This window comes from Scyliorhinus canicula, chromosome 5 (assembly GCF_902713615.1).
Source record: "Scyliorhinus canicula chromosome 5, sScyCan1.1, whole genome shotgun sequence".
NCBI classification, from domain to species: Eukaryota; Metazoa; Chordata; class Chondrichthyes; order Carcharhiniformes; family Scyliorhinidae; genus Scyliorhinus; species Scyliorhinus canicula.
This window is the reverse complement of record NC_052150.1, coordinates 12536279-12562212: the sequence shown is the minus strand read 5'-3', so window position 1 is coordinate 12562212 and position 25934 is coordinate 12536279. Positions and strand designations below refer to the sequence as shown.

General features: G+C 48.1%; 1 protein-coding gene across 4 annotated transcripts in view; it reads left to right on the top strand.

Moving 5' to 3' along the window:
* The window catches only part of ulk4 (unc-51 like kinase 4), a 513024-nt gene that overhangs the window by 268024 nt on the left and 219066 nt on the right, over positions 1-25934 (top strand). For all 4 annotated transcript variants that reach the window (XM_038796599.1, XM_038796603.1, XM_038796600.1 and 1 more), the window contains 3 exons: positions 6441-6492; positions 6613-6757; positions 14078-14170. In XM_038796599.1, coding sequence (XP_038652527.1) covers positions 6441-6492; positions 6613-6757; positions 14078-14170 — 290 coding nt within the window. The remainder of the gene's footprint in view (positions 1-6440; positions 6493-6612; positions 6758-14077; positions 14171-25934) is intronic.

The following is a 25934-nucleotide window of genomic DNA, read 5'->3' as shown; positions in this document are numbered from 1 at the left end:
CAGCTCTCTCTTTAGATCCTTCCTCGCTTCCTTGTAACTATCAAGCGCCCCAACTGAAACTTCACGCCTCATCTTCACATAGGCCTCCTTCTTCCTCTTAACAAGAGATTCCACTTCTTTGGTAAACCACGGTTCCCTCGCTCGACCCCTTCCTCCCTGCCTGACTGGTACGTACTTATCAAGAACATGCAATAGCTGTTCCTTGAACAAGCTCCACATATCCAGTGTGCCCAACCCTTGCAGCCTACTTCGCCAACCTACACATCCTAAGTCATGTCTAATGGCATCATAATTGCCCTTCCCCCAGCTATAACTCTTGCCCTGCGGGGTATACTTATCCCTTTCCATCACTAATGTAAAGGTCACCGAATTGTGGTCACTGTTTCCAAAGTGCTCACCTACCTCCAGATCTAACACCTGGCCTGGTTCATTACCCAAAACCAAATCCAATGTGGCCTCGCCTCTTGTTGGCCTGTCAACATATTGTGTCAGGAAACCCTCCTGCACACATTGTACAAAGAATGACCCATCTAACGTACTCGAACTATATCTTTTCCAGTCAATATTTGGAAAGTTAAAGTCTCCCATAACAACTACCCTGTTACTTTCGCTCTTTTCCAGAATCATCTTCGCCATCCTTTCCTCTACATCCCTAGAACTATTAGGTGGCCTATAGAAAACTCCCAACAGGGTGACCTCTCCTTTCCTGTTTCTAACCTCAGCCCATACTACCTCGGAAGAAGCGTCCCCATCTAGCATCCTTTCCACCACCGTAATACTGTCCTTGACTAGCAGCGCCACACCTCCCCCTCTTTTGCCCCCTTCTCTGAGCTTACTAAAACACCTAAACCCCGGAACCTGCAACAACCATTCCTGTCCCTGCTCTATCCATGTCTCTGAAATGGCCACAACGTCGAAGTCCCAGGTACCCACCCATGCTGCCAGTTCCCCTACCTTATTTCGTATACTCCTGGCATTGAAGTAGACACACTTCAAACCACCTACCTGAACACTGGCACCCTCCTGCGAAGTCAAATCTGTGCTCCTGACCTCTATACTCTCAATCTCCCGTACCCCAAAACTACAATCCAGGTTCCCATGCCCCTGCTGAATTAGTTTAAACCCCCCCAAAGAGCACTAACAAATCTCCCCCCCAGGATATTGGTGCCCCTCAGGTTCAGATGTAGACCATCCTGTCTATAGAGGTCCCACCTTCCCCAGAAAGAGCCCCAGTTATCCAGAAATCTGAATCCCTCCCGCCTGCACCATCCCTGTAGCCACGTGTTTAATTGCTCTCTCTCCCTATTCCTCATCTCACTATCACGTGGCACGGGCAACAACCCAGAGATAACAACTCTGTTTGTTCTCGCTCTGAGCTTCCATCCTAGCTCCCTAAAGGCCTGCCTGACATCCTTGTCCCCTTTCCTACCTATGTCGTTAGTGCCAATGTGGACTACGACTTGGGGCTGCTCCCCCTCCCCCTTAAGGACCCGGAAAACACGATCCGAGACATCACGTACCCTTGCACCTGGGAGGCAACATACCAAACGTGAGTCTCTCTCGCTCCCACAAAATCTCCTATCTGTGCCCCTGACTATTGAGTCCCCAATTACTAATGTTCTACTCCTTTCCCCCCTTCCCTTCTGAGCAACAGGGACAGACTCCGTGCCAGAGGCCCGTACCCCATGGCTTACCCCTGGTAAGTCGTCCCCCCCACAAGTATCCAAAACGGTATACTTGTTACTCAGGGGAACGACCGCAGGGGGTCCCTGCACTGACTGCTTCTTCCCAGTCCCTCTTACAGTTACCCATCTATCTCCAGTCTTTGGTGTAACTACTTCCCTGAAGCTCCTATCTATGACCCCCTCTGCCTCCCGAATGATCCGAAGTTCATCCAGCTCAAGCTCCAGGTCCCTAACACGGTTTTTGAGGAGCTGGAGTTGGGTGCACTTCCCACAGATGAAATCAGCAGGGACGCTGACGGCGTCCCTCACCTCAAACATTCTGCAGGAGGAGCATTGTACTGCCTTCCCTGACATCACCTCTAGATTTAAAAAAAAACAAGAAAAAGAAAAAGAAAGGAAGAGCTTACCTGATATTACTTCAAACCCTGCTCCCGCTGAATGGTAAGCAAATTTAAAGGCACTCACTCACCTTCACGACAGGCCCCTGCTCCCGCTTCCCAACCACCGTGGGGTGGGGGGGTTGGTTAGAGGAGGAGGTAGGGTGGGAAACACTCACAAAGTGTTTCAGGTTTAACTGTCACTTGCCAACAGCCTCTCCACAAACCACCTTCAACTTAGGCTGACCGCACTGCACGTATGCAAATTTCCCCAGAACAGCTGATCAGTAGCTCTGCTCTGCTGCCCTCTGCTGGATGATTGCCTTCACTCAAACTCCTCGGGTCTTCTTCGCAGATTCACCTTCAACTTAGGCTGACCGCACTGCACGTATGCAAATTTCCCCAGAACAGCTGATCAGTAGCTCTGCTCTGCTGCCCTCTGCTGGATGATTGCCTTCACTCAAACTCCTCGGGTCTTCTTCGCAGATTCACCTTCAACTTAGGCTGACCGCACTGCACGTATGCAAATTTCCCCAGAACAGCTGATCAGTAGCTCTGCTCTGCTGCCCTCTGCTGGATCTAAAACTTTCATAAACTTTTTTTTTTTTATAAATGTTTTTATTCAGTTTTCGTATTTTATATTGAACAAATTACAAATTGTTAGGAGAGAGAAAAAAAAACAAACAAAAACAAACACGCAAAAATTAACATACATATTTACAGGTAAGCATCTTCGTAGTAGTAACTGCGCCCCCCCCCCCCCCCCTCCCCCCCTCAACATGTTTATTTAGCTTGGTTTTGGGCCTTAGCTAGCCATCGAACCCCCGTAACGAACCTGTAGCCCCCCCCCCCCCCCCTCCCGCTACCTTCCCCCGACTATTCTTCCTCTTGTACATTGGCCACAAATAGGTCCCGGAACAGTTGCATGAATGGCTCCCACGTTCTGTGGAAGCCGTCGTCCGACCCTCGGATGGCAAATTTGATTTTCTCCATTTGGAGAGATTCCGAGAGGTCGGACAGCCAGTCCGCAGCTCTGGGCGGTGCTGCTGACCGCCAGCCAAACAGGATTCTACGGCGGGCGATCAGGGAGGCAAAGGCAAGGGCATCCGCCCTCCTCCCCAGGAATAGATCTGGCTGTTCTGAAACCCCGAAGACCGCCACTATCGGGCATGGCTCCACCCTCACTCCCACCACTTTGGACATTACCTCGAAGAAGGCTGTCCAGTACTCCACGAGTCTGGGGCAGGACCAGAACATGTGGGCGTGGTTGGCCGGGCCTCTTTGGCACCGTTCACATCTGTCTTCCACCTCCGGGAAGAACCTACTCATACGGGTTCTTGTTAAGTGGGCTCTATGTACCACTTTTAGTTGCGTCAGGCTGAGCCTTGCGCACGTGGAGGTGGAGTTGACCCTATGCAGTGCTTCGCTCCAGAGTCCCCACCCGATCTCCATCCCCAGGTCGTCCTCCCATTTCCTCCTTGTTGCGTCCAGTACGGTGTCGTCCCTATCTACCAGTCGGTCATACATGTCACTACAGTTCCCTTTCTCTAGGATACTTGCGTCCAGTAGGTCTTCCAGTAGTGTCTGTCGTGGCGGTTGTGGGTACGTCCTTGTCTCCTTTCGTAGGAAGTTTTTGAGCTGCAGGTACCGTAGCTCGTTCCCCCCAGCTAGCTGAAATTTCTCTGTCAGTTCGTCCAGTGTTGCGATCCTGTCGTCCGTGTATAGGTCCCTGACTGTCAGTGTCCCCCCGTCCTGCCTCCACCTTTTGAAGGTGGCGTCGGTCAGTGCTGGTTTGACCTTTCATAAACTTGAGCTGAACCAAATCTCAGCTGTGCGTAAGCCAACATGGATCAAGTTCCATCACTGACCTGCATTGGCTCCTGTTCCAGCAATGCTGAAAATTTTTAATTCTCATCCTCGATGATGGTCTCGCCCCTCCATACCTCTTTAAAACCTACCGCTTTGACCGAGCGAATGGTAACCCATCCAATTGGTTTCTTCTTTGGCTCAGTGTTAATACTGGCCTAATTACACCAAGGATGTTTTAATATTTTAAAGATGCTACATAAATGCAAGTTGTTGTTGATGAGAAAAATCCCAATCAGTTTGATGAGCTTTTAGTAAATAAAAACTGAGGCAGCTAATTATGTAAAAGATGCATACCAAAATGAATGACCTCGGTATTGTGTTTCATTACTCAATGTGATTTGAAACGGGTAGCTTTCCTTAATACCTGCATTGAACAGACTTTGTATGGAGTGTTTTACACAAGGAAAATCTAAAAGTTAACAGTGAAATAAGCACGTTTCTCTTAACTGAGGATACGCTGTGTTTATTTATAGCTTCAAACAGCTTTATTGGGCTTTACTTAAATAAGTTCTTGAACTGTTCCCAGGTGTACCTAAACTAACCAAATCCATCCAATTGTATTTACTTTTGATCCAGCTCAGTCCTCCCCTTGTTATATAATCAAAATCTATGCTCCCTTGTTGGCTTCTCTCAGTTGTTGGACGGTGATTTGGTTGAACGAACCTCTCTCCCCACTGTAATGAGGGTTGCAGATTGGAGTTGGCTCTCTGATAAATGGCACCAACTTCAAAGTGTTACAGCTGATCAAAGAGCCTTGTTAACACTGTATCTGTCAGTCAGTGGAATGCGGACTGATGGGACAAGACACAAAACGTAGTGCAGAATTGTACAGATGGAAGCAGAGTGAAAAAGAGATAGAGAGGAAAGGGAAGCAAAACCACAATTACTTGGAGAAACTCTAGGAGGACAAGGCTGATAGTTATCCGCTCTGCTGTGCCATGCTTATGCTGAGTAGCCTGTCTGATTTTTCCTGCAGCACTGTATCCAGGCAAAAGCCTCATTTTTTTCTTCACCGAGCCACTGACGTTTATGCTGATTATTTTATTTGCAATGTTTTTTGCAACTTAAACCACTATATGAAGCCTAAGAATGACCACGATGCAAATACTTTCCAGTAATTTATAGGAGCTGCATTTAGGATTGATGAGGCTTTTTAAAAAAAAAATTTTTTTGTTTAATTTTAGAGTACCCAATTATTTTTTCCAATTAAGGGGCAATTTAGTGTGGCCAATCCACCTACTCTGCACATTTTTGGGTTGTGGGGGCGAAACCCACACAGACACGGGGAGAATGTGCAAACACCACACGGACAGTGACCCAGAGCCGGGATCGAACCTGGGACCTCAGCGCTGTGAGGCAGCTGTGCTAACCACTAGGCGATGAGGCTTTTTTTTATAGAATTTACAGTGCAGAAGGAGGCCATTCGGCCTATCGAGTCTGCACCGGCTCTTTGAAAGAGCACCCTACCCAAGCCCACACCTCCGCCCTATCCCCACAACCCAGCAACCCCACCCAACACTAAGGGCAATTTTGAACACTAAGGACAATTTCATGTAGCCAATCCAACTAGCCTTCACATCTTTGGACTGTGGGAGGAAACCGGAGCACCCGGAAGAAACCCACGCACACACGGGGAGAATGTGCAGACTCTGCACAGATAGTGAACCAAGCCTCGAATCGAACCTCGGACCCTGGAGCTGTGAAGCAATTGTGCTAACCACTATGCTACCGTGCTGCCCTGCTTTGTCTTCCTACCTCCCCCCTTTCCTGTGAACCCAGGCGATTGCAGTATGTTAGTCTGATGTTGATCTTGTTGATGGAAAATTGACACAGTATCAAAGAAAAAGCATATAAGGTACCACGGTAAGACATTGCAATCAAGGAAGGTGACCCCATTGCTCTTTTATCTGCTTGAAACTACTGCAGTCCCCCTGCTGACAGAGCAGAGGGGTAGTTTTTAATCCTGTCACCCAGTTGCAAAACTAACATTCCATCAAAATGAATGGTAATAGAAATCAGGCTGTTTCTGGAACAGGTGGCCAAGCTACAACACCCAGTATTAAGACCAGGTAGTATGCTGATAGTTTTAGATGGGAAGCTAGTAGGATGCTGCAAGATGCCTTGACTCCCTCAGCTATGAAGCGGGAAGGGAAAACATTAGCCATTCCTAATGGCTATCTGGTTGGAAAGTGTGAGTGTGCCTGTCTCAGGAGATCAGCATAGTGCTGTGCTAGCACACATGGTCACTGCTGACACTGATGTGTAAGCTCACACACTAAGAGTGACCACCTAGGGTGAGGGTGCCACATGTCTGCGAAATCGCATCACAGCAGAGACAGTGCCTTCAAGGAGAAGAAGAAATGGTGATGGAAATTGGCCAAAAAAGACACATCAAAGTAAATACTAATGTGTGTAATATGCTGCATTTTAGTAAATGCTGCTTTTGAGATAATAGTGGTCAAAATCGCCACACATTTTCCTTTAATCTCTGCTTCTTTCTGGTTTTCAGATTGTCGACTGCATTCTCCCACCGTTGGTTTCCCTCGTGCTTAGTCAGAATGGTAAGGGTTGCCAGAAAAGAAGAAACACACAGCAGCGATTAAAATTTCCGTCAACTCTGCTTTTCATTTTTCTTTTATGAGAAAGTTTTAACCCTTTCATGTCTGTGGATGACTTTTCAGTGGAGTGGCGGATCTTCAGCTTGAGGTTATTGTCAGAAACCACTTCTCTTGTGGCAAATCATGAGGCTCTGAGAGGAGAGAAAGAGGAGAACCTCACTACAAACAGCAAATTGTTAACCCTCTTCCGGGAATCACTGCTCCCTCAGTAAGTGACCGCTCCATTTTGGAATTTAGCTTATCTCATTGTGCTAAATGTTCATATGTTGCAATGATTAAAAATAAACTTACCTGTATTTTAGAATCGTCAACGATTCAAGCTGTGCAATAGAAGTTTCAAATTCCTGTAACTTTTCTTAAAAATGAAGAGAGGGAAACAGTTTAACGGCAATGCTTTTTATTTCAAATATTCCTTTTATTCAATCGAAGAATGTTATGAAATCACTTCAACCATTTTCCTGCCAGTACAAATGTTCTGACAGGAATCTCCCTTTCAACCATGTTGGTCTACTGACATCAATTATGGAGGAATTCCTTATGTGTTTCAGAGTGGTTGGATTGAAAACAGCAGGAGGTGCACTTTTTAACTAGTTGGTGGCTCGTGCAGCCCCTTTAAATTACACGACAGATTAGGAAATCACTGTGGCAGCGCACCCCCACCAGCGGGTCTCACAGCGGCGTGGGGTGGTTTCAATGGGAAATCCCAATGACATGCGGCAGGAGGATAGAATCCCACCACCAGCAAACAGCCCACCGCCGAGAAACGCGTGGCTGGCTGGCCAGCGAACCCCGCCCCAGAACACTCGCCCTCCAACCAAACACCTGCCGGAGTCGTAATAAACCCGACTGTCGGTGCCATTCCTGCCTCTGAGCCAGAAAGTTAAGGACGGGATTTGTGCTCCAAGAGTCGGGTAGCGAGAGTCAGGAAATTTCCTGGCCCACCATGGCAGCCTCAGGAGAGACTCAATTGAATGGCGGGATATTCGCTGGTGTGGGATGGAGCCGGATCCAAGTCCGCATTGCATTCCCCCCCCCCCCCCCCCCCCCTCCCCCCCCCCCCCCCCCCCCCCCCCCCCCCCCCCCCCCCCCCCCCCCAGACGTAGATTGGAGGCATAAAAGTGGACAGCCGAGTGCTGAGGAGGGCTGGTTAAGAGGTTCAGTGAGTGGGCTGGTGTAAGTTGACAAGTTTGCATTTTACTTTATTTGTTCACGGGAGGTGGGCATCACTGCAGGGCCAGCATTTGATGCCCATCCCTAAGGCATTTAAAAGTCAACCACATTGCTGTGGGTCTGGCGTCACAGATAGGCCAGACCAGGTAAGGACGGCAGATTTCCTTCTCTAAAGGACATTAGTGAACCAGATGGGTTTTTACGACAATCGACAATGGTTTCATGGTCATCATTTAGACTTTTAATTCCAGATTTTTAATGAATTAAAATTCCACCATCTGTCCTGGCGGGATTCGAACCCATGTCCCTAGAGCATCACCCTTGTTCTCTGAATTACTGGTCCAGTGACAATACCACAATGCCACAACCTCCCCAACAGCGCCACTGCCTCCCCATGGCATGCGAGCTCTGTGACCATGGAAGAGGCTGGAAGGCATCACCTTGGCATGTGTTGTCATGGATAAGGAATGGGCGGATGGTGTGATGGCTGAAGGACTTAATATTTAACAAGACAGCTAGACAACTCGGTTGAAGATGCAAAGAATGGAGTTGGGCTTCTTAAGCAGCCTTGTTGTCTGCCTTTAATCTGCGCCTGAGGAGGGAGGGTCTGACGCCACACTGCACCCGCCCTGTGCCATTCAGGGCACTTTCTTCTGAGCTGGGCATGTCGAACCAGGGAATTACTCAATCTGCCTCGGGAGCAGAAATCTGGCCCAAAACCTTTCTTTCCTCCCTTAGATAATCAGCATCTTTTCCCAAAGGTAGAGGAGTCTAGAACTAAAGGGCATTGGTTTAAGGTGAGAGGGGAGACCAGAGGGGAATTTCTTTACACCTGGTACAGGTACAATTTTGTCCTTTGAAAAGCAGTTAGACAGTTACATGGGCAGGGTGGTGTAGAGGGATATGGGACAAATGCGGGCAAGTGGGACTAGCTTTGTGACAGAAACTGGGCAGCATGGGTAGCATTGTGGATAGCACAATGGCTTCACAGCTCCAGGGTCCCAGGTTCGATTCCGGCTTGGGTCACTGTCTGTGCGGAGTCAGCACATCCTCCCCGTGTGTGCGTGGGTTTCCTCCAGGTGCTCCAGTTTCCTCCCACAGTCCAAAGGTGTGCAGGTTAGGTGGATTGGCCATGATAAATTGTCCTTGGTGTCCAAAATTGCCCTTAGTGTTGGGTTGGGTTATGGGGATTGGGTGGAGATGTTGACCCTGCGTAGGGTGCTCTTTCCAAGAGCCGGTGCAGACTCGATGGGCCGAATGGCCTCCTTCTGCACTGTAAATTCTATGATTCTATGACTCTCTAACCCCTGCAATTTGAGGGGGTTCCATCTTAATAATAATGTTCATAAAAGTTCCAATATGAGAAACAGGTCTCATCATACACTGTATTCTAAACAAAGCTGAACCTTTGCTTAGCAGTTATTTTTACGACTTCTCACTACTCAAAAGTGAATTCTGCAGAGACTTTAAGATGATAAAGCAAGTGTAGGTGTGACCCTGTGGAGTTCTGATTATGTGAATCAGACTTTTAAGTTCCCTGAAGTCCTGATACTGTATGAGGTAAAATCCCACCTTCTCACATAGCTGCCGGTTAAGGAGCATCCAGAAAATATAACTGTTTGAAATGGCCTTAATTATTAAAACCTAGACAACCACATCCCTTTTCCTTCCTCCAAACCACACCTCCCCACCCCAGCTGTAAACCAGGATTATTTGTATTTGATGCACGGAATTAAACTTGTCTTTCATGATTGAAGTTCGACTGTAGACTTTTGCCTTTTAAGTAATGTAATTAATGGATTTAATTAGATAAATACTACAGATTGAATATCCTTTATCTGAAACTCACGGGGCCGATTTGGATTTCACAGCATGTAGGCCCAGCCCTACTTACATTACAATTGCTGAAGCCTAGGCTGGCTACAGTCTAAACTAAATAAAATGGCTTGAAAAGTAAGATGTACCACTGAATAATAACGATTGGGTGCTGTTGCCGAGGTTTGTGCTGTCTTGGATTGGTCAGCTCGGGTCACAGACTTCCCGTACTGAAGGTTGATGAGGTTTTTAAAAAGTGCTAAAAGGGGCGGTGCGGCGGTGCAGTGGTTAGCACTGCTGCCTCACAGTGCCACAGACCCTGGTTCGATTTCAACCTCGGGTGACTGTCTGGGTGGAGTTTGCACGTTCTCCTCGTGTCTGTGCGGGTTTCCTCTGGGTGCTCTGGTTTCCTCCCACAGTCCAGAGATGTGCAGGTTAGGTGGATTCACCATTCTAAATTGGCTCTCAGTGTACAAAGGTTGGGTGGAGATACAGAACGGGGATTGGGACTAGGTACAATGCTCTTTCGAAGGGTCGGTGCAAACTCGATGAGTCAAATGGCCTCCTTCTGTGCTGTAGGGATTCTATGATTTGTGGATGTGTTTAGTTTTCGGATTTACAGATAAACAATACTTGACCTGCAGTCAGCTTTGACGAAGAATCATCCAGACTCGAAATGTTAGCTCCTTTCTCTCACCACAGATGCTGGCAGGCTTACTGAGATTGTCCAGTATTTTCTTTTTTTTTTAAACAAACATTTTATTAAGGCATTTATGATTTTATAATAACAAAAGATACAAGTACAAATGTAAACATAGTTCAGTGCATAACATTTTTGTCAGTTCAAGTATCCTAAACAGGAAATGCAGAAAAATGTACTAAAACAATGAATAAATATGTGCAGCAATTAACTTAAAAATGATCAAAATATTGATTAAGTTAAGAAAACAGAAACATATAGCTATAGATAAAAGCAAATTAGTGCGGATGCTGTAATCAGAAACAAAGACACATTCGCAAGTTTTGATTTTTCTCACTACATTTGGCGCAAGTTCCAATATTTTAAACTCGACAATATTTTAGACTCTGCAATGCATCTTTTTAACTTAAACAGGATTTTATTTCAAACAACATCTGTTTGTCATTTGCAAATTGATTTTTAAAATCCTGTCTGGAATTTCTTTCTCCCAAAAGCAGCATGTCCTACTACTGGGGCAAGAAAAGTTTAGTTTAATTTTTAAAACAAAATGGACTGTTAGCAAGCAGGGAATTCAATCCAACTTCAGTCGTCCTGGTCAGAATGACAGATGGCAAATGTAGAACTCTGCACTCCTACACACAATTACAAACTCTTTCAACCACCCTTGGTTTCAACTGAGGGAACATTTCTAGGTTTGACCTCAGCAATGGCAGCAAAGGTGGAAAGGATGAGGGCGTGGCTGAGGGAACCGGAGGCGGACTGAGTCCTGCACGGGGAAGTCTCCCAGAGCGCTGGCTACCACACCACTCCCGGTCCCCTCGCACACACACTCCAGGAGCCTGGTGGTAGTGGCCACACTGAAGACTAGGGGGGGATTCTCCGACCCCCTTGTCGGGTCGGAGAATCGCCGGGGGGCAGCGCGAATCCCACCCCGCCGCCGCTGCCGCCAAATTCACTGGTACCGGGGGGCTGCCCCCTCCCCCCCAGCAATTCTCCGGCCCACGATGGGCCGAGCGGTCACCCGTTTTCAGCCGGTCCCTCCGGCGTAAATCAAAACAGGTCTGTACCGGCGGGACCTGGCTCTACAGGGGGCCTGCAGAGTCCTCGTTGGGGAGGGGGGGGGGGGAATCGTGCCCCGGGCGGTGCCCCCACAGTGGCCTGGCCCGCAATCGGAGCCCACCAATCCGTGGATGGGCCTGTGCCGTGGGGGCACTCTTTCCCTCCGCACCGGCTGCTGTGAACCTCCGCTATGGCCGGCGCGGAGAAGAACCTTCCTGCGCATGCGCTGGCGCTCCCTCGCATGCGCCAACTCGCGCCGGCCAGTGGAACCCCTTTGGCGCTTGTTGGTGCGGCGCCAAGCCCTTCCGCGCCGGCTGGTGTGGCGCCAACACCGCTGCCGCCGGCCTAGCCCCTGAAGGTGTGGAGGATTTCGCACCTTCCGGGTGGCCCGACTGCAGAGTGGTTCACGCCACTCCTTGGCGCTGGTACGGCCCTCCCCGCTGGGTAGAGGAGAATTCTGCCCCTGGAACCAGTTCAGATGCCACATCACAAAAGGGAATGCCACATCACATCAACTCACAAAAGGGAATGAGCTCAGATACCTGTGGCTACGTGACTTTTTCCGTAAGGAGACAAAAGCGTTCCCTCGGAGATCCAGACACATACTTTTGGACACAATGGTAGGGCTGGATTGGTTAGGGAACGACAAATGTGGCAACATTTATGGTCGACTCATGGAAAAGATCAGGACCCCACTGGACGAGACCAGACCAAAATTTGGGGGGGGGGGGAGGTGGGCATGTAGATAGGGGAGGACTCTGGAGCACGAGGCACTGCACAGATCATCTCTACCTCCTCTTGCGCCGGGCTAAACCTGATGCAGTTCAAGGTGGTGCACAGGGCGCACGCATGAGCGTGTTCTTCGGAGGTGGAGGATAAGAAGTGTCAGGGTAGCCCAGCCAACCACACCCACATATTCTGGCCCTGCCCCAGACTCAGGGAGTACTGCCTGGCCTTTTTTGAGACCATGTCCGGGGTGCTGGGTGTCGAGATGGAGTTGTGCCCATCTGTGATGGTCCTCAGGGTGTCAGAGCACCCAGAGCTCTACACAGAGAGGGGGGCCGTACACCCTGGCCTTCGCCTCACTGATCGCCAGGCAGAGACTTCTGCTCGGTTGGAAATCGGCAGCGCCATCCAGGCCCTCGGAGTGGCTGCCGAGTTCCTGAGACTGGAGAAGGTCAAATTCACAATCAGGGAGTCCGAGGAGAGATCTTTGCGAACAGCAACTAACTAGGGGCTGGGGGAATGGGGGGAGCAGATAGTAAGGGGAAGAGGAATGGATAGGAAGGAGGGGTTAGGAAGGGGAGGGTGGGATCACTGGACTGAAAGGAAACTCGGGTGCAACAGATGAGAGACTGGGTGGAAGGCCACTCGCCGGAGGAGACACAAACTCCTCCCACACATCCAAAACTCCCTCGAAAACTCATTGGGGGAACAGGTCTCCCCCTTCCCCCATCAAAAGATGATAAATATAAATAAAGTAGAGTTATCGGGTGGCACGGTGGCGACAAGACTGTCCACACTCGTCTGGTCTTGGACTCTGGGATTAAGAATCTGGATTTACTTGTGAACAGGAACCCAGTTTTGGCCCGTATCCAGTTCACAGCCAACATAGAAGTCCAATAGCATGATTGGGATTGCTTTGTACTTTATTGCACTGCAATAAAATTATTTGGGGTAATATATTAGGCTGCACCATTGCCCATGGGAAATGTAAATAGGGGTCATTGAGCTAAGAAGCACAGAATGTGCCACTACCAGCACCCTTTTAGCCTTAATAATCCCATTTACATTCTCTTTGTCTTTCTGTCCATGACATCTTTGTCAATCTCCACCTATCGCTGGCCCCTATCCAGCCTCACCCCCCAGCCCCACACAACAGTATAAAGCTGACCCAATTTCCAGTTCTCTCCAGACTTGAAAGGTTAGCTCCCTTTTCTCTCCACAGATGCTGTCAGTCATGTCAAATTGTGCAGTATTTTCTGTTTTGGAACCTGTAATATAAACTGCCTGCATGGAGAGACCTTGGGCTGGATTCTCCGGTTGCCGATGCTGAATTTGCTTTCGGTGACCGGCCGGAGAATCCGTGTTCCCGACCAAATCAGGAGCGCCTTTATCGTGATGCTCCGCACCCTCCAAAGCGGCGTACTCTAGGAATATGTCTCACCAAGTATCGACGGCCTCAGGACATTGCTTGAGGCCCGCCCCCCGATGCTCCGCACCCGACCGGCCGAGTTTCCGACGGCGTGGGTCTCTCATGGTCTCACCCGTCGGGAACTCGGTGTGGCGGCTGCGGACTCAGTCCAGCGCCGGCAGTCGAGGGAAGGCCGATCTGCGGGTCTGGGGGGGACATTTTACAGGGAATGGGGCACTGTGCGGAGTAGTCTGGGGCGCGCAGGCCGGCTGAAGCGGGGGGGGTACTATTTCGCGGGCTGGGTCCGTGTGCGGCCGCTGCCATGTAGCACGGCGCGGCCGCTGCAGGCCACCACCGTGCGCATGCGCGGCCACGGACCCGGCAATTCTCCGAGCTGTATCTGCGGTGAGAGCCGGGTGCCGTCCTGCTAGCCCTCAGCAAAACGGGAAATCGACAGCCGTTTTGCGCCATTTTACTGGCATAAAATGCCACTGTTCCCATGCCGGCATGGGGACATAGCCTCAAAATCTGAAATCCAACCCCTTTTGTCCATTCAATTTAAAGGACATATGTACATAGCCAAGTAGACCACACGGGAAAGAAGAAAATAATGATTTTCAAGCTGCTGAACATTTTTTTTTCAATTTCAGGTATGACCAGATTTTGATGGAACCTGATCCAGTGCCACTTTACGCCTTGAGATTGCTCATCACCCTGACGGATTATAGTCCAGTTTTCATCAGGTATAACCAGCAACGCCCACATAACGTAAATTAATTTTTTTTAAACCCAGACGAAGCCCACACAGACACGGGGCGAATGTGCAGTCAGCCAAGGCCACAATCAGACCTGGTTTCCTGGCCGTGAGGCAGCAGTGCTAGCCACTGTGCCACCGTGAAGTTTTGTTTTTATAAATTTAGTATATCCAATTAATTTTTTCCAATTAAGGGGCAATTTAGTGTGTTCAATCCACCTACCTTGCACATCTTTGGGTTGTGGGAGGGCAGCACGGTGGCGCAGTGGGTAGCACTGCAGCCTCATGGCGCCGAGGTCCCAGGTTCGATCCCGGCTCTGGGTCACTGTCTAAGTGGAGTTTGCACATTCTCCCCATGTTTGCATGGGTTTCGCCCCCACAACCCAAAGATGTGCAAGGTAGGTGGATTGAACACACTAAAATTGCCCCTTAATTGGGAAAAAATTAATTGGGTACTCTAAATTTATAAGAGAAAAAAAAAATCTTTGGGTTATGGGGCCGAAACCCACGCAAACACAGGCAGAATGTGCAAACACCACACGGACAGTGTCCCAGAGCAGGGATCGAACCTGGGACCTCAGCGCTTTGAGACTGCAATGCTACCATTGCGCCTCTGTGCTGCCCCGTCATTGAATATTTTTGACACCAGGTTAAAGTCCAACAGGTTTGTTTCGAATCACTAGTTTTCAGAGCACTGCTCCATTCACCAAGGAAGGAGCAATGCTCCGAAAGCTAGTGTTTGAAACAAGCCTGTTGGACTTTAACCTGGTGTTGTAAGACTTCTTACTGTGCTCACCCCAGTCCAACGCCGGCATCCCCACATCGTGAATATTTTTAAGGCAGAGTGAGGAACGTTCCTGATAAGCAACGGGTGAAAGGTTATCGGGGGTTGCTGGGAAAGTGGAGTTGAGGTTACAATCAGATCAGCCATGACCCTATTGAATGGCAGAGCAGGCTCGAGGGGCCGAGTGGCCTAATTCGTATGATCACTTTCCCATTGATTTGAAGATTAGCCCCAAATATTCAGGTCCTGGATGGGAATTTGTCTCTATCTAAATTTAAGAGTTGATGAGAGGAATGATAATGTAGAAAAGAAGAAAAAAACAAATTTAAGAAAATTTATTAAGTAAATCATATTTATGTTTCATAATAAATTTCCGTAACAGCCGGTTTACGTGTTAAAATATATTTTCCATTCAGAAATTGATATTATGGGCAGCACGGTGGCGCAGTGGTTAGCACAGCTGCCTCACGGCGCCGAGGTCCCAGGTTCGGTCCCAGCTCTGGGTCACTGTCCGCGTGGAGTTTACACATTCTCCCCGTGTTTGTGTAGGTTCCGCCCCCACAAGCCAAAGATGTGCAGGGGAGGTGGATTGGCCACGCTAAATTGCCCCTTAATTGGAAAAACAGAATTGGGTACTCTAAATTTATTTTTTTTTAAAGGGAAAAAAAAGAAATTGATATTACAGGTTAGCTGCTCACATTGTTATTTCATTGCAGGTCTTCTGTTGCCGATTGCTTGTTTTAATGTGCCTTTTGTTCACAAAAGTCAACTGTGGCTAGTTTCCAGCTTTAAAATGAGTACCAAAAAGTATTAATTATTTGGAAAACTAGAAACAAGTTTTGATGTTTATACACTTGTTTCATTTACAGTTAACTCTTCAGAGTACACAGGAAAATTTTAAACCTGTACAAGAACTTGTATGAAAGTTTTGGGTTCAACATTCCTTAAAAATGGGTAGCTCTTTCGAAAAGTGGGTGGAATTCTTTTTTGAACAGTTATGAAATGCACATTAATTGTGCGCTTTCCACAACACACACAGTGCTCATTTTCGCAAAAGGTCTGCTCTTTTTGAATCATTCATGGGATGTGAGCATCACTGGCACAGCCAACGGGCACGATTCTCTGCTGCCCACGCCAGGTGGGAGTATCGCAGGAGGGCCGCTCTGGCCCCCCCCCCCCCCCCCCCCCCCCCCGCGATTTCTCCCACCCCCCCCCCCCCCCCCCAAATGGCGTGTCGCATTTTGCGATTCTCCGGCCCGGATGGGCCGAGCGGCCTGCCGTTCCCGACCTGTTCATGCCGGCGGCAACCACACCTGGTCGCTGCCGGCGTGACATTGGGGCCAAAGGTGAGTTTGTGGCTTGTGGGGCGCGGAGAGGGGAGCGAGCACCACGGCCGTGCTCGGGAGGGGATTGGCCCGCGATCGGTGCCCACCGATCGTCGGGCCGGCGTCTCCAAGGGATGCACTCTTTCCCCTCCACCGCCCCGCAAGATCAAGCCGCCACGTCTTGCGGGGCAGCGGAGGGGAAGACGGCAACCGCACATGCGCGAGCTGGCGCCGGCCAACCTAGGGGGGGAGAATAGAGGGCGAGGAGCGGCTTTCGACGCCGTCGTGAAACACTCCAGGTTTCACGATGGCGTCGGGCGTTGCGGAGAATTCTGCCCAACATTTCTTGCCCATCTCTAATTGCCCTTGCGAAGGGCAGCAAAGTTCTTTTGTGAGGTCAGAACACATAAATGCCCTCTGCAATTGCCTCATGACTTCACCATCACTGAATCCCCCACAATCAGCATCTTGAGGGATTACCATTGACCAGAAACGAAACTGGACCAGCCATATGAATAATGTGGCTGCAAGAGCAGGTCAGAGGCTAGGAATCTTGCAGTGAGTAACTTACCTCCTGACTCCCCAAAGCCTGCCCACCATCAGCAAGTCTGGGGTGTGAAGGAACACTTTCCAATTGCCTGGATGAGTACAGCTGCAACAACACTCAAGACACTCAACAAAGCATTCAGAACAAAGCAGCCTGTTTGGTTGGTATTCTATCCCCCAATCTTCAACAACCACTTTCTCCACCCCTGATGCACAGTGACAGATGTGCCCGTCATCTACTGGATGCACTGCAGTAACTCACCAAGGCTTCTTCGACAAAACTGCCAACCCTATGACCTCTACTACTGAGAAGGACACAGGCAGCAGATGCATGGGAACACCACCACCTGCAAATTTCCCTCCATGCCACACACCTCCTGACTTGGAAACATATCCTCATTCCCTCACTGTCGCTGGGTTAAAGGTTCTGGAACTCCCTTTCTCAAGGGCACCTAGGGATGGGCAATAAATGCTCACCTAGTCAGCGCGTCCCACATCCTGTGAACAAATACATTTTCAAAAGTTATCTTTATTATCAAAACTTTTAGGGCAGCACGGTGGCACAGTGGTTAGCACTGCTGCCTCATGCCACCGAGGTCCGGGGTTCGATCGAAGCTCTGGGTCCATGTGGAGTTTGCACATTCTCCCAGTGTCTGTGTGGGCTTCGCTCCCACAACCCAAAGATGTGCAGGGTAGGTGGATTGGCCACGCTAAATTGCCCAAAATTAGAAAGAATGAATTGGGTACTCTAAATTTAAAACAAAATCTAAAGTGTTACTCCAAAAAAAATCAAAACCTTTTTCTTAAACTTGAAAATTAACATTCACACACCCTACATGTCCAGCTGGGTTCCTGTAAGTCTAATTTTGCTCTGTTTATGTTGTGACCCAGAGTAATTTGGGACATTCCTTTGAATTAGGTCACATATTTCCAAGCAACAGTTCTGAATGCCAATCCAGTGATTTAGCAATGTAGCAGAGGGTCAAGTGCCCTGTTGACCAAGTACAAGTTTCACTTTGCTTCATAGCGATAGTTCCCGGAACAGTTTTTAAAATTGTAGCTACAATGGGATAATAAAATGGACCTTTGTAGGTTGATTTTGTTTTTTCTCTTCCATCCCTCTTCTTCCTTTTCAACATGAAGTTTGGACCTAGCTAGGAAGTCATGTCGGGGCAGTGAGTGCCATTGCTTGGTTGTGATTCCATGGAATTGTTCATTTTTATTACTGGGAACTTCCTAGTATGTGTTCAGCAGCTGTAAACCAGTGCCAGAGGTTGAATTCCTAATTCTATTGACCATATAAACAATATGGGGTAAATTTTACGGTCTCAGGAATCGTTCCAAACGGATTGGACAATTTGACGGACCGTTAAATGTCTTTAGTTGACCTTGGGCAGGAGTTTCTGGTCTTGGGGTGAGTGAGACCGGATAATCACTCCCTATATAACTACTGCAATACAATCTCTTGGATGCTTTCAGATTTGTAATTTATAGGTGAGATATGATAGAATCTGTGCAAAAAAGCAGTGTAAAAGTTCAAACAAAACTGCTGGCTGAGCCACTGATCACCAGAACCGATTGCAAATAGTACCCATCACATTGTGCAGTGTTTTTTGAACTTTTTTGCCCGGTATCCATTTTTACAAATCGCCATCCTTCGCGACTCACGGCAGCCGACCTTCGTGACCCATGCCGCCTGTTGCTTCACAGTGTCAAGGACCCGGGTTCAACTCCCGGCTTGGGTCACTGTCTGTGCAGAAACTGCACCTCATCCCCGTGTCTAAGTGGGTTTCCTCCGGGTGCTCCGGTTTCCTCCGACAAGTCCTGAAATACTTGCTGGTTAGGTGATTTGGACATTCGGAATTCTCCCTCAGTGTACCCGAACAGGTGCCGGAATGTGGCGACTGGGGGATTTTCACAGTAACCTCATTGCAGTGCTAATGTAAGTCTGCTTGTGACACTAATAAAGATTGTTAATTATTATTATTAATGGGTTGTTCATCAGATTTTGAGGTTTGAGTTGAAAGCACTTAGGAATCGAGAGCCAATGGAGGTCAGCGAGCACAGGATACCTGTGGGATACCTGGTTAACCTGAGATAATGGGCAAGGACGAAAGTGGAAATGGAGGCAAACGCGAGGGGAGAGAAATACAATAGCTTTGGTCTTCCCATTGTTTAACTTGAGGAAATGTCTGATTTTAAAGGTGACCAAACAGTCTGACAACATGGAGGCAATAGAGTTGTAGAGCTGGGTGTTGGTGTTGTTATCATACATGTGAAGCCTGGCACCATGCAGCAACATGTGGATAGATGAGGAGACTCAGGAAAATAGACCACCAGAGACAGAGACACCCAAGAGCGGCCAAGAGAAAAATAAAGAGGCTGAAGCAATGGTTAAGGTTAGAGTGGCAGCCTAATTGTGCATGTGAATGGGCACAAAGGAAGTTTGGGTTGCACAGGCATGGCAGAGTTTAGAAAAGATATGTCTTGCCCGGCCTGCCTTCCCATCCCTCTGAATGCTTTGCATCATCAGATGAATCCAAAATTGTTAAACGTGTGTATTTTCACCTAAATGTAAAGATTACAATATCTAACAAACATAAACCTAACAGGTCTGACTGTCCAGAAGTGATGGGAGCTCTGCAGTCATATCTTAAATACATTTTCCTGAGATGTAGCAATTATCACATTAGGAGGGAGTTACAATGCAAAAGCAGCAATTCAAGACTAGACACTGTCAGATCAACTGAATTCCAAAACTGCATGACCGTTACAAGGAACACACCAGGAAAATAATTACATTAGATGCATCCAAATGTTTATACTTATTTGAGTGCAATATGTACTTAACAGCAAGGTGATACAAGGCATTGGAGCATTTAAAGCGGCATCGAGTGGTGGGAGATTTGTCGATGCCAATAAGCATGCTACTCTTGGTAATTCCAAATGGATAAGAGTTATTGTTGGGTCACTGCAGCACTTTGACTCATAGCTAAATCATCGTCACAGTTCTGGAGACCACGGACAGTTTTACTGCACTCAAATTTTACGGACCCCCAGCAGAGGGTTTGCACGCACTGAGGCGTGTCATTACTTAAGGGCCTAACCTATCCTGGCCACAGTTTTTCGGGTAATGGACGGAAGCCAACGACAAATCTGAAACCCGAAAGGTAACACTGCCCAGGTTTCAGATGGGAAAGGAGAGGGGGTGCCTCCTTTAGGCAGTCCCTGTTTTAATTGGAAGCCCTTGCAAACTCTTGATGCCTCCATGTTTCCCCTTACCAACCGTGTCCCCCAATCCCTCTCAACCCCTTCACCGGGCCTGCCAGCTAGGCCCCTGCAATAGTTCCCTGGTCATCCGATTTGCCAGCAGCTATTGGAAGTAGGATTTCCTTCCCAGGCGTAAATCCTGCCTCAAGATGCATCGCTACAGGGCCATGGGACCGGGCAGGAGCAGAAAATAAATGCACTTCTGCATCCTCCATGGAGCTCTCATTGGGTATAAAATCCAGCCCCTTGTATTGGGAGATTGTGGGTGAAGGGGTTAAAAAATAACATTAATTAGAGACATTTAATATATCACAGAGGCTGACATTTTCTTCAAATGAGATCGCAAACTACAATGAAATCATACTTCCCAAAAAAAAATCCCTCCCATGTTAGTCTTTTCAGGGATTTCATATTTGTTCCGTGCCAGTGGTGGCAGGCGCGCAATATTCTTGCCAATAGCAGCGCACTATAACCGTACACAACTTTGCAATGGTCTCATGAATGGCTTTCTTTGAACCGAAAGCAGTTCTTACGGGGCTGTTACGACACCCTGGGCTGATGTGCAGTCAATTCCAGCCCCTCTTGACCCTGAGTTGCAACACAATTGAACTTATCTATTAATTCTCAGAAAGCATCTCAAGTGTTGGTCTTTGACTGCCCAATAACTACAGTCACTAGATTTGTAAATTTAAACACAATTATTATTAATAACAATAATTATAATTAAATAGGCAGCAAATACAACTGGGTAACTATTGTCTAATTCCTAACCCTCCCTTCTTTTACTCAGCCCACCCTCCACAAACATACAAGTCAGACAAACACAGGGGGAAAAGAGGAGATAAAGAATATATCGCTAAAAGTGAAAGGATAAAAGTCTCTGGGCTGGATTCTCCGCAGCCTCGCGCCAAAATCGCGGCCGGCGCGGGGGCAGAGACTCCACTTTCATGCCGTAATCGGGCCCGGCACCAGTCCAGCGATTCTCTGGGCCCCGGAAATCGGCGTGACAGCGGTGTACACCGCACCGCCGGGGGGGGGGGGGGGGGGGGGGTGTGTGTGTGTGTGTGTCATTGCCAGATGCCCGCCCAGCAATCCTCCGCTCGCGACTGGTCGAGTTCCCGACAGCGGGGAACTAACCATCGATTGCCGGTCGGGATGCTGGCTCAGTCCGCAGCCGCCCTGGTCTGAGGCCGGGGGCTCGGAGGCCAGAGGGCCGTATAGGCAGCCGGGGATTAAATCTGCGCGGTTTCAAGTTCGGACGTGCGACCGATCGGGGGGGTCTCTTTTCTCTGTGTGGCTCCACCATGGAGCTCGGCGCGGCCACTGGAGGTCGCAGCCGTGTGCATGCGCAGACACCGAACCAGAAGATCGGGGGCCCATATCCACAGCAAAAGCTGTGAGATTCACTCGGGGTCCCTGCTAGCCCCCTGCAAGGCACTGAATTTGTTCCATTTTTTGTGAGGTATTTCTGGAGTAAAACCCACCGTTTTTAGGCCGGCTTGGGACATAGTCTCATTCTGGGAGAATCCAGCCCTCTGCTTCTGGTGGATATCTTCCAGTACATCTTTATTTTCCTTTAGGCCTTCAGTTGGGTGTTATTGCTTTCAGTCTGTAATGGATTTCACTGTAGATTCATCAGGATCCCAAGACTTCTCTGCAGACTCAGAAACCAGCAGGCAGGAAATCCTTTTGGAGAAAATGAGAGAGTGCAAGAGCAACTCACAGCTTCTTTTCTCAGCCCCTGACTCCCCAAAGCCTGTCCACCATCTACAAGGAGTGTGATGGAATACTCTACCCTTTCCTGGATGAGTGAGGCTCCAACAACACTCAGGAAAGCTCAACAGCATCCAGCTCAAAGCAGCCCAGTTGATTGGCACCCTATCCGCAAACATACTCTCCTTCCACCAGGTTCAACATTCGCTCCCTCCACCACAGACACGTGGGAGCACCACCATGCGGAGATTCCCCTCCAAGCCCCTCACCAACCTGACGTGGGAACTATTTCGCTGGCCCTTCACTAGGAGGGGGGGGGGGTCAAAATTCTGGAACTCTCTCCCTAACAACACCAGATTAAAGTCCAACCGGTTTGTTTTGAATCACTAGCTTTCGGAGCCATGCACCTGAGGAAGGAGCCGTGCTCCGAAAGCTAGTGAATCGAAACAAACCTGTTGGACTTTAAACTCGTGTTATAAGACTTCTTACTGTGCCCTTCCCAGCCCAACGCTGGCATCTCCACATCATCGCTCCCTAACAGCACGGTGGGTGTACCGACACCATATGTACAGCAGCAGTTCAAGAAGCTAGCTCACCACCACTTCTCAAGGGCAATTAAGGATCGGCAATAAATGCTGGCCAAGCCAGCGACGCACATATCCCATAAATGAATGAATTTTTAAAAATAAAGAAGTTTCTGTCTTTCATAACGTTTATTATTACACTGTATGATTTTTGTTTGACAATCCGTGTTACTTTTAATAAGAAATGATATCACCCATTATTTTCATACTGTGAACCAAAGTTGCACAGAGGTAAAAACAAAGCAGTACTGGCACCACACTGTCTACTCATTATTCAATTAGCTCCATTTGTGCTTACAGCAGACTTACTTTAATTTTCCACACTAAAATAATTTATTTAAAGCTCCTGTTAAATTGGATGACAGACAAAGCAGCTTCAGTTTGCTTTCCCCAAAGATTGTTTTAGATTGTTTCAGAGGCTCAAAGAGCACAGTCTTCAAGATAAGGCCTTTGGCCTAGGAGTACTCCGGTCCATTTCTACTGCACTTGTCACAAAGCTTGTAACAAAGCACAGATCCCGGAGTCCATTCTGTCTATCTAATTTCTCGAGCTAATCAATATCAAGCTGCCTTTTGCATGATTACAGAGATTTGCCCTTCATTCGAAGAATTGATCATGATTCTTGGCATCAAGTCTTCTTTTCATTTTGCATCTTTATCCCCTTGCTCCGCATTCTTAATTTAACTTGGAATGTTGTCAAAACTTATTAATTCTATTGAATTTTGCATCTTATTTCCCCCCTGTAAGGATGCTTCCTGCTGATTCCCTTATTTCCCATTTCTTTTCCTTTGTCGTCATCATTTTGATCCATGGATATTTAATCGATGTATACCTTTAAATCGAGCAGAGGAAGTGAGGAATTCAAGAGGTTGGACAATAGTACACTGTGCTAGTGGAGATTTAGATTTTAACAGAAAACTTTCTGGCAACTGAGAGATCGGAAAGATTTGGTTCGATTGGTTGGCTGGTGGCCAGTGGATTAGCCAAAGACTGTATTCTGCCCAGCAACAGACAGTGATTGGCTTAAGTCAGGTGGGAGGTTTTCAGAGGACCCAGGAATCCACAGGGATTCTAGGCTCTAACCTGCTCTTGGACCCACATTATTTATGTGGCTAGTCCAGTTCAGTTCCTGGTCAATGACAATCCTCAGGACTTTGATGGTCGGGTGTTCAGTATTGGTAATGCAATTAAATGTCACGGAGTAATGTCTAGATTCACTCTTGTTTGAGGTGGTCGTTGCCTGGAACTTGTGTGGCGCACATGTTACTTGCCACTTGTCAGCCCGAGCCTGGATACATCTAGACATGGACTGCTTCAATATCTGAGGAGCCGTGAATGCTGCTGAACATTTTGCAGTCATAAGTGAACATCCCCACTTCTGACCTTATGAACCAGCTGAAGATTGTTGGGCCTAGAATACCGCCCTGAGGAATTCCTGCAGTGATGTCCAGGGACTGAGATGACTGATCTCCAACAACCACTTACATCTTCCATTGTTCCAGGTATGACTCCAACCAATGGAGAGTTTTTACCCTGATTCCCATTAACTCCAGTTTTGCTAGTGCTCCTTGATGCCATACTCGGGCAAATGCAGTCTTGATGTCAAGGGCAGTCACTCTCACCTCACCTCTGGCATTCAACTCTCTTGTCTATGTTTGAACTAAGGCTGATGTGAGGTCAGGAACTGAGTGGCCCTGGCAAAACCCAAACTGAGCCTCGGTGAGCAGGTTATTGCGAAGCAAGTGCCATTTGATAGCACTGTTTTTTTTTTTTAAATTTAGATTACCCAATTATTTTTTCTATTGAGGGGCAATTTAGCGTGGCCAATCCACCTACTCTGCACATTTTTGGGTTGTGGGGGCGAAACCCACGCAGACACGGGGAGAATGTGCAAACTCCACACGGACAGTGACCCAGAGCCGGGATCGAACCTGGGACCTCAGCGCCGTGAGGCGGTTGTGCTAACCACTAGGCCACCGTGCTGCCCTTTGATAGCACTGTTGATGACCCCTTCCATCATTCTGCTGATGATCAAAAGTAGATTGATGGGGTGGTATGTGGCTGGGTTGGATTTGTCCTACATTCTGTGTACAGGGCATATCTAGACAATTTTCCACATTTCTGGAATGTACTCAGTGTTGTAACTTACTGGAAAATGCGGCAAGTTCTAGAACACAAGCCTTTAGGATTATTGCCGGAATATTTTCAGGGCCCATAGCATTTGCAGTATCCAGTGCCTTCAACTATTTCTTGATATCCCCTGGAGTGGATCAAATTGGCTGAAGACTGTCATCTGCTGTGACCTCAGGAGGAGGCTGAGATGGATCATCCATTTGGCACTTTTGCTGAAGATTGTTGCAAATGCTTCAGCCATGCCTTTTGTATTGAGTACTGGGCCTGCCCATCATTGAGGATGAGTTATATTTGTGGAGCCTGCTCCTCCAGTGAGTCGTTTAATTGTCCACCACCATTCATGACTAAATGTGGCTGGACTGCACAGCTTAGATCTGATCAGTTGGTTGTGGAATTGTTTAGTTCTGCTTGCTGCTTATGCTGTTTGGTACGCAAGTAGTCCTGCATTGTAGCTTCACCACATTGAAATCTCATTGTTAGGTATGCCTGGTGTTGCTCCTGCCATGTCCTCCTGCACTTTTTATTGAGCAAGGATTGATCCCCTAGTTGGTGGTTATAGTAGAGTGGGGGATATGCTGGGCCTTGAGGTTACAGATTATGGTTGAGTACAATTCTGCTGCTGCTGATGGTCCACTGCACATCATGGGTGCTCAGTCTTGAGTTGCTAGATCTGTTCAAAGTCTATCCCATTTAGCACGGTGGCAGTGCCACACAACATGGTGGAGGGTATCCTCAATGTGACTTTGTCTCCACAAGGATTGTGCGATGGTCACTTCTACCGTTACTGTTGTGGACAAATGCATCTGCAGCAGGCAGGTTGGTGAGGATGACGTCAAGTAGGTTTTTCCCTCTTGTTGGTCCCTTCATCATCTACTGCACACCCAGTGTAGCATTTGTGCCCTTTAGGACTCGGCCAGCTGTACTGATACTACTGAGCCACTCTTGGTGATGAATAGTGAAGTTCCCGAGCAGCGTACATTCTGCACTCTTGCCACCCTCAGTGGTTCCTCCAAGTGGTGTTCAACGTGGAGGAATAAAGATTCATCAGCTGAGAGAGGGTGGTACATGCTAATCAGCAGGAGGTTTCCTTGCCAGTGTTTGACCCGATACAGTGAGACTCCAGGGGGTCCAGAGTCGATGTTGAGGACCCCCTGGGCAACTCCTTCCCAACTGTTTACCACTGCGCCACCGTCTCTGCTGGCTCTACCCTGCTGGTGGGACAGGACACACCCAGGGATACTGATAGTGGTGTCTGGGACGTTATCTGTAAGCTATGATTCCGTGACTGTCACTCCGCCAGATTGATGCTTTTACTTCCCCAGAAGTCATGAGTGAACCAGATGAGTTTTTACAATAATTGACAATGGTTTTATGGTCATCATTAGATTATTAATTCCA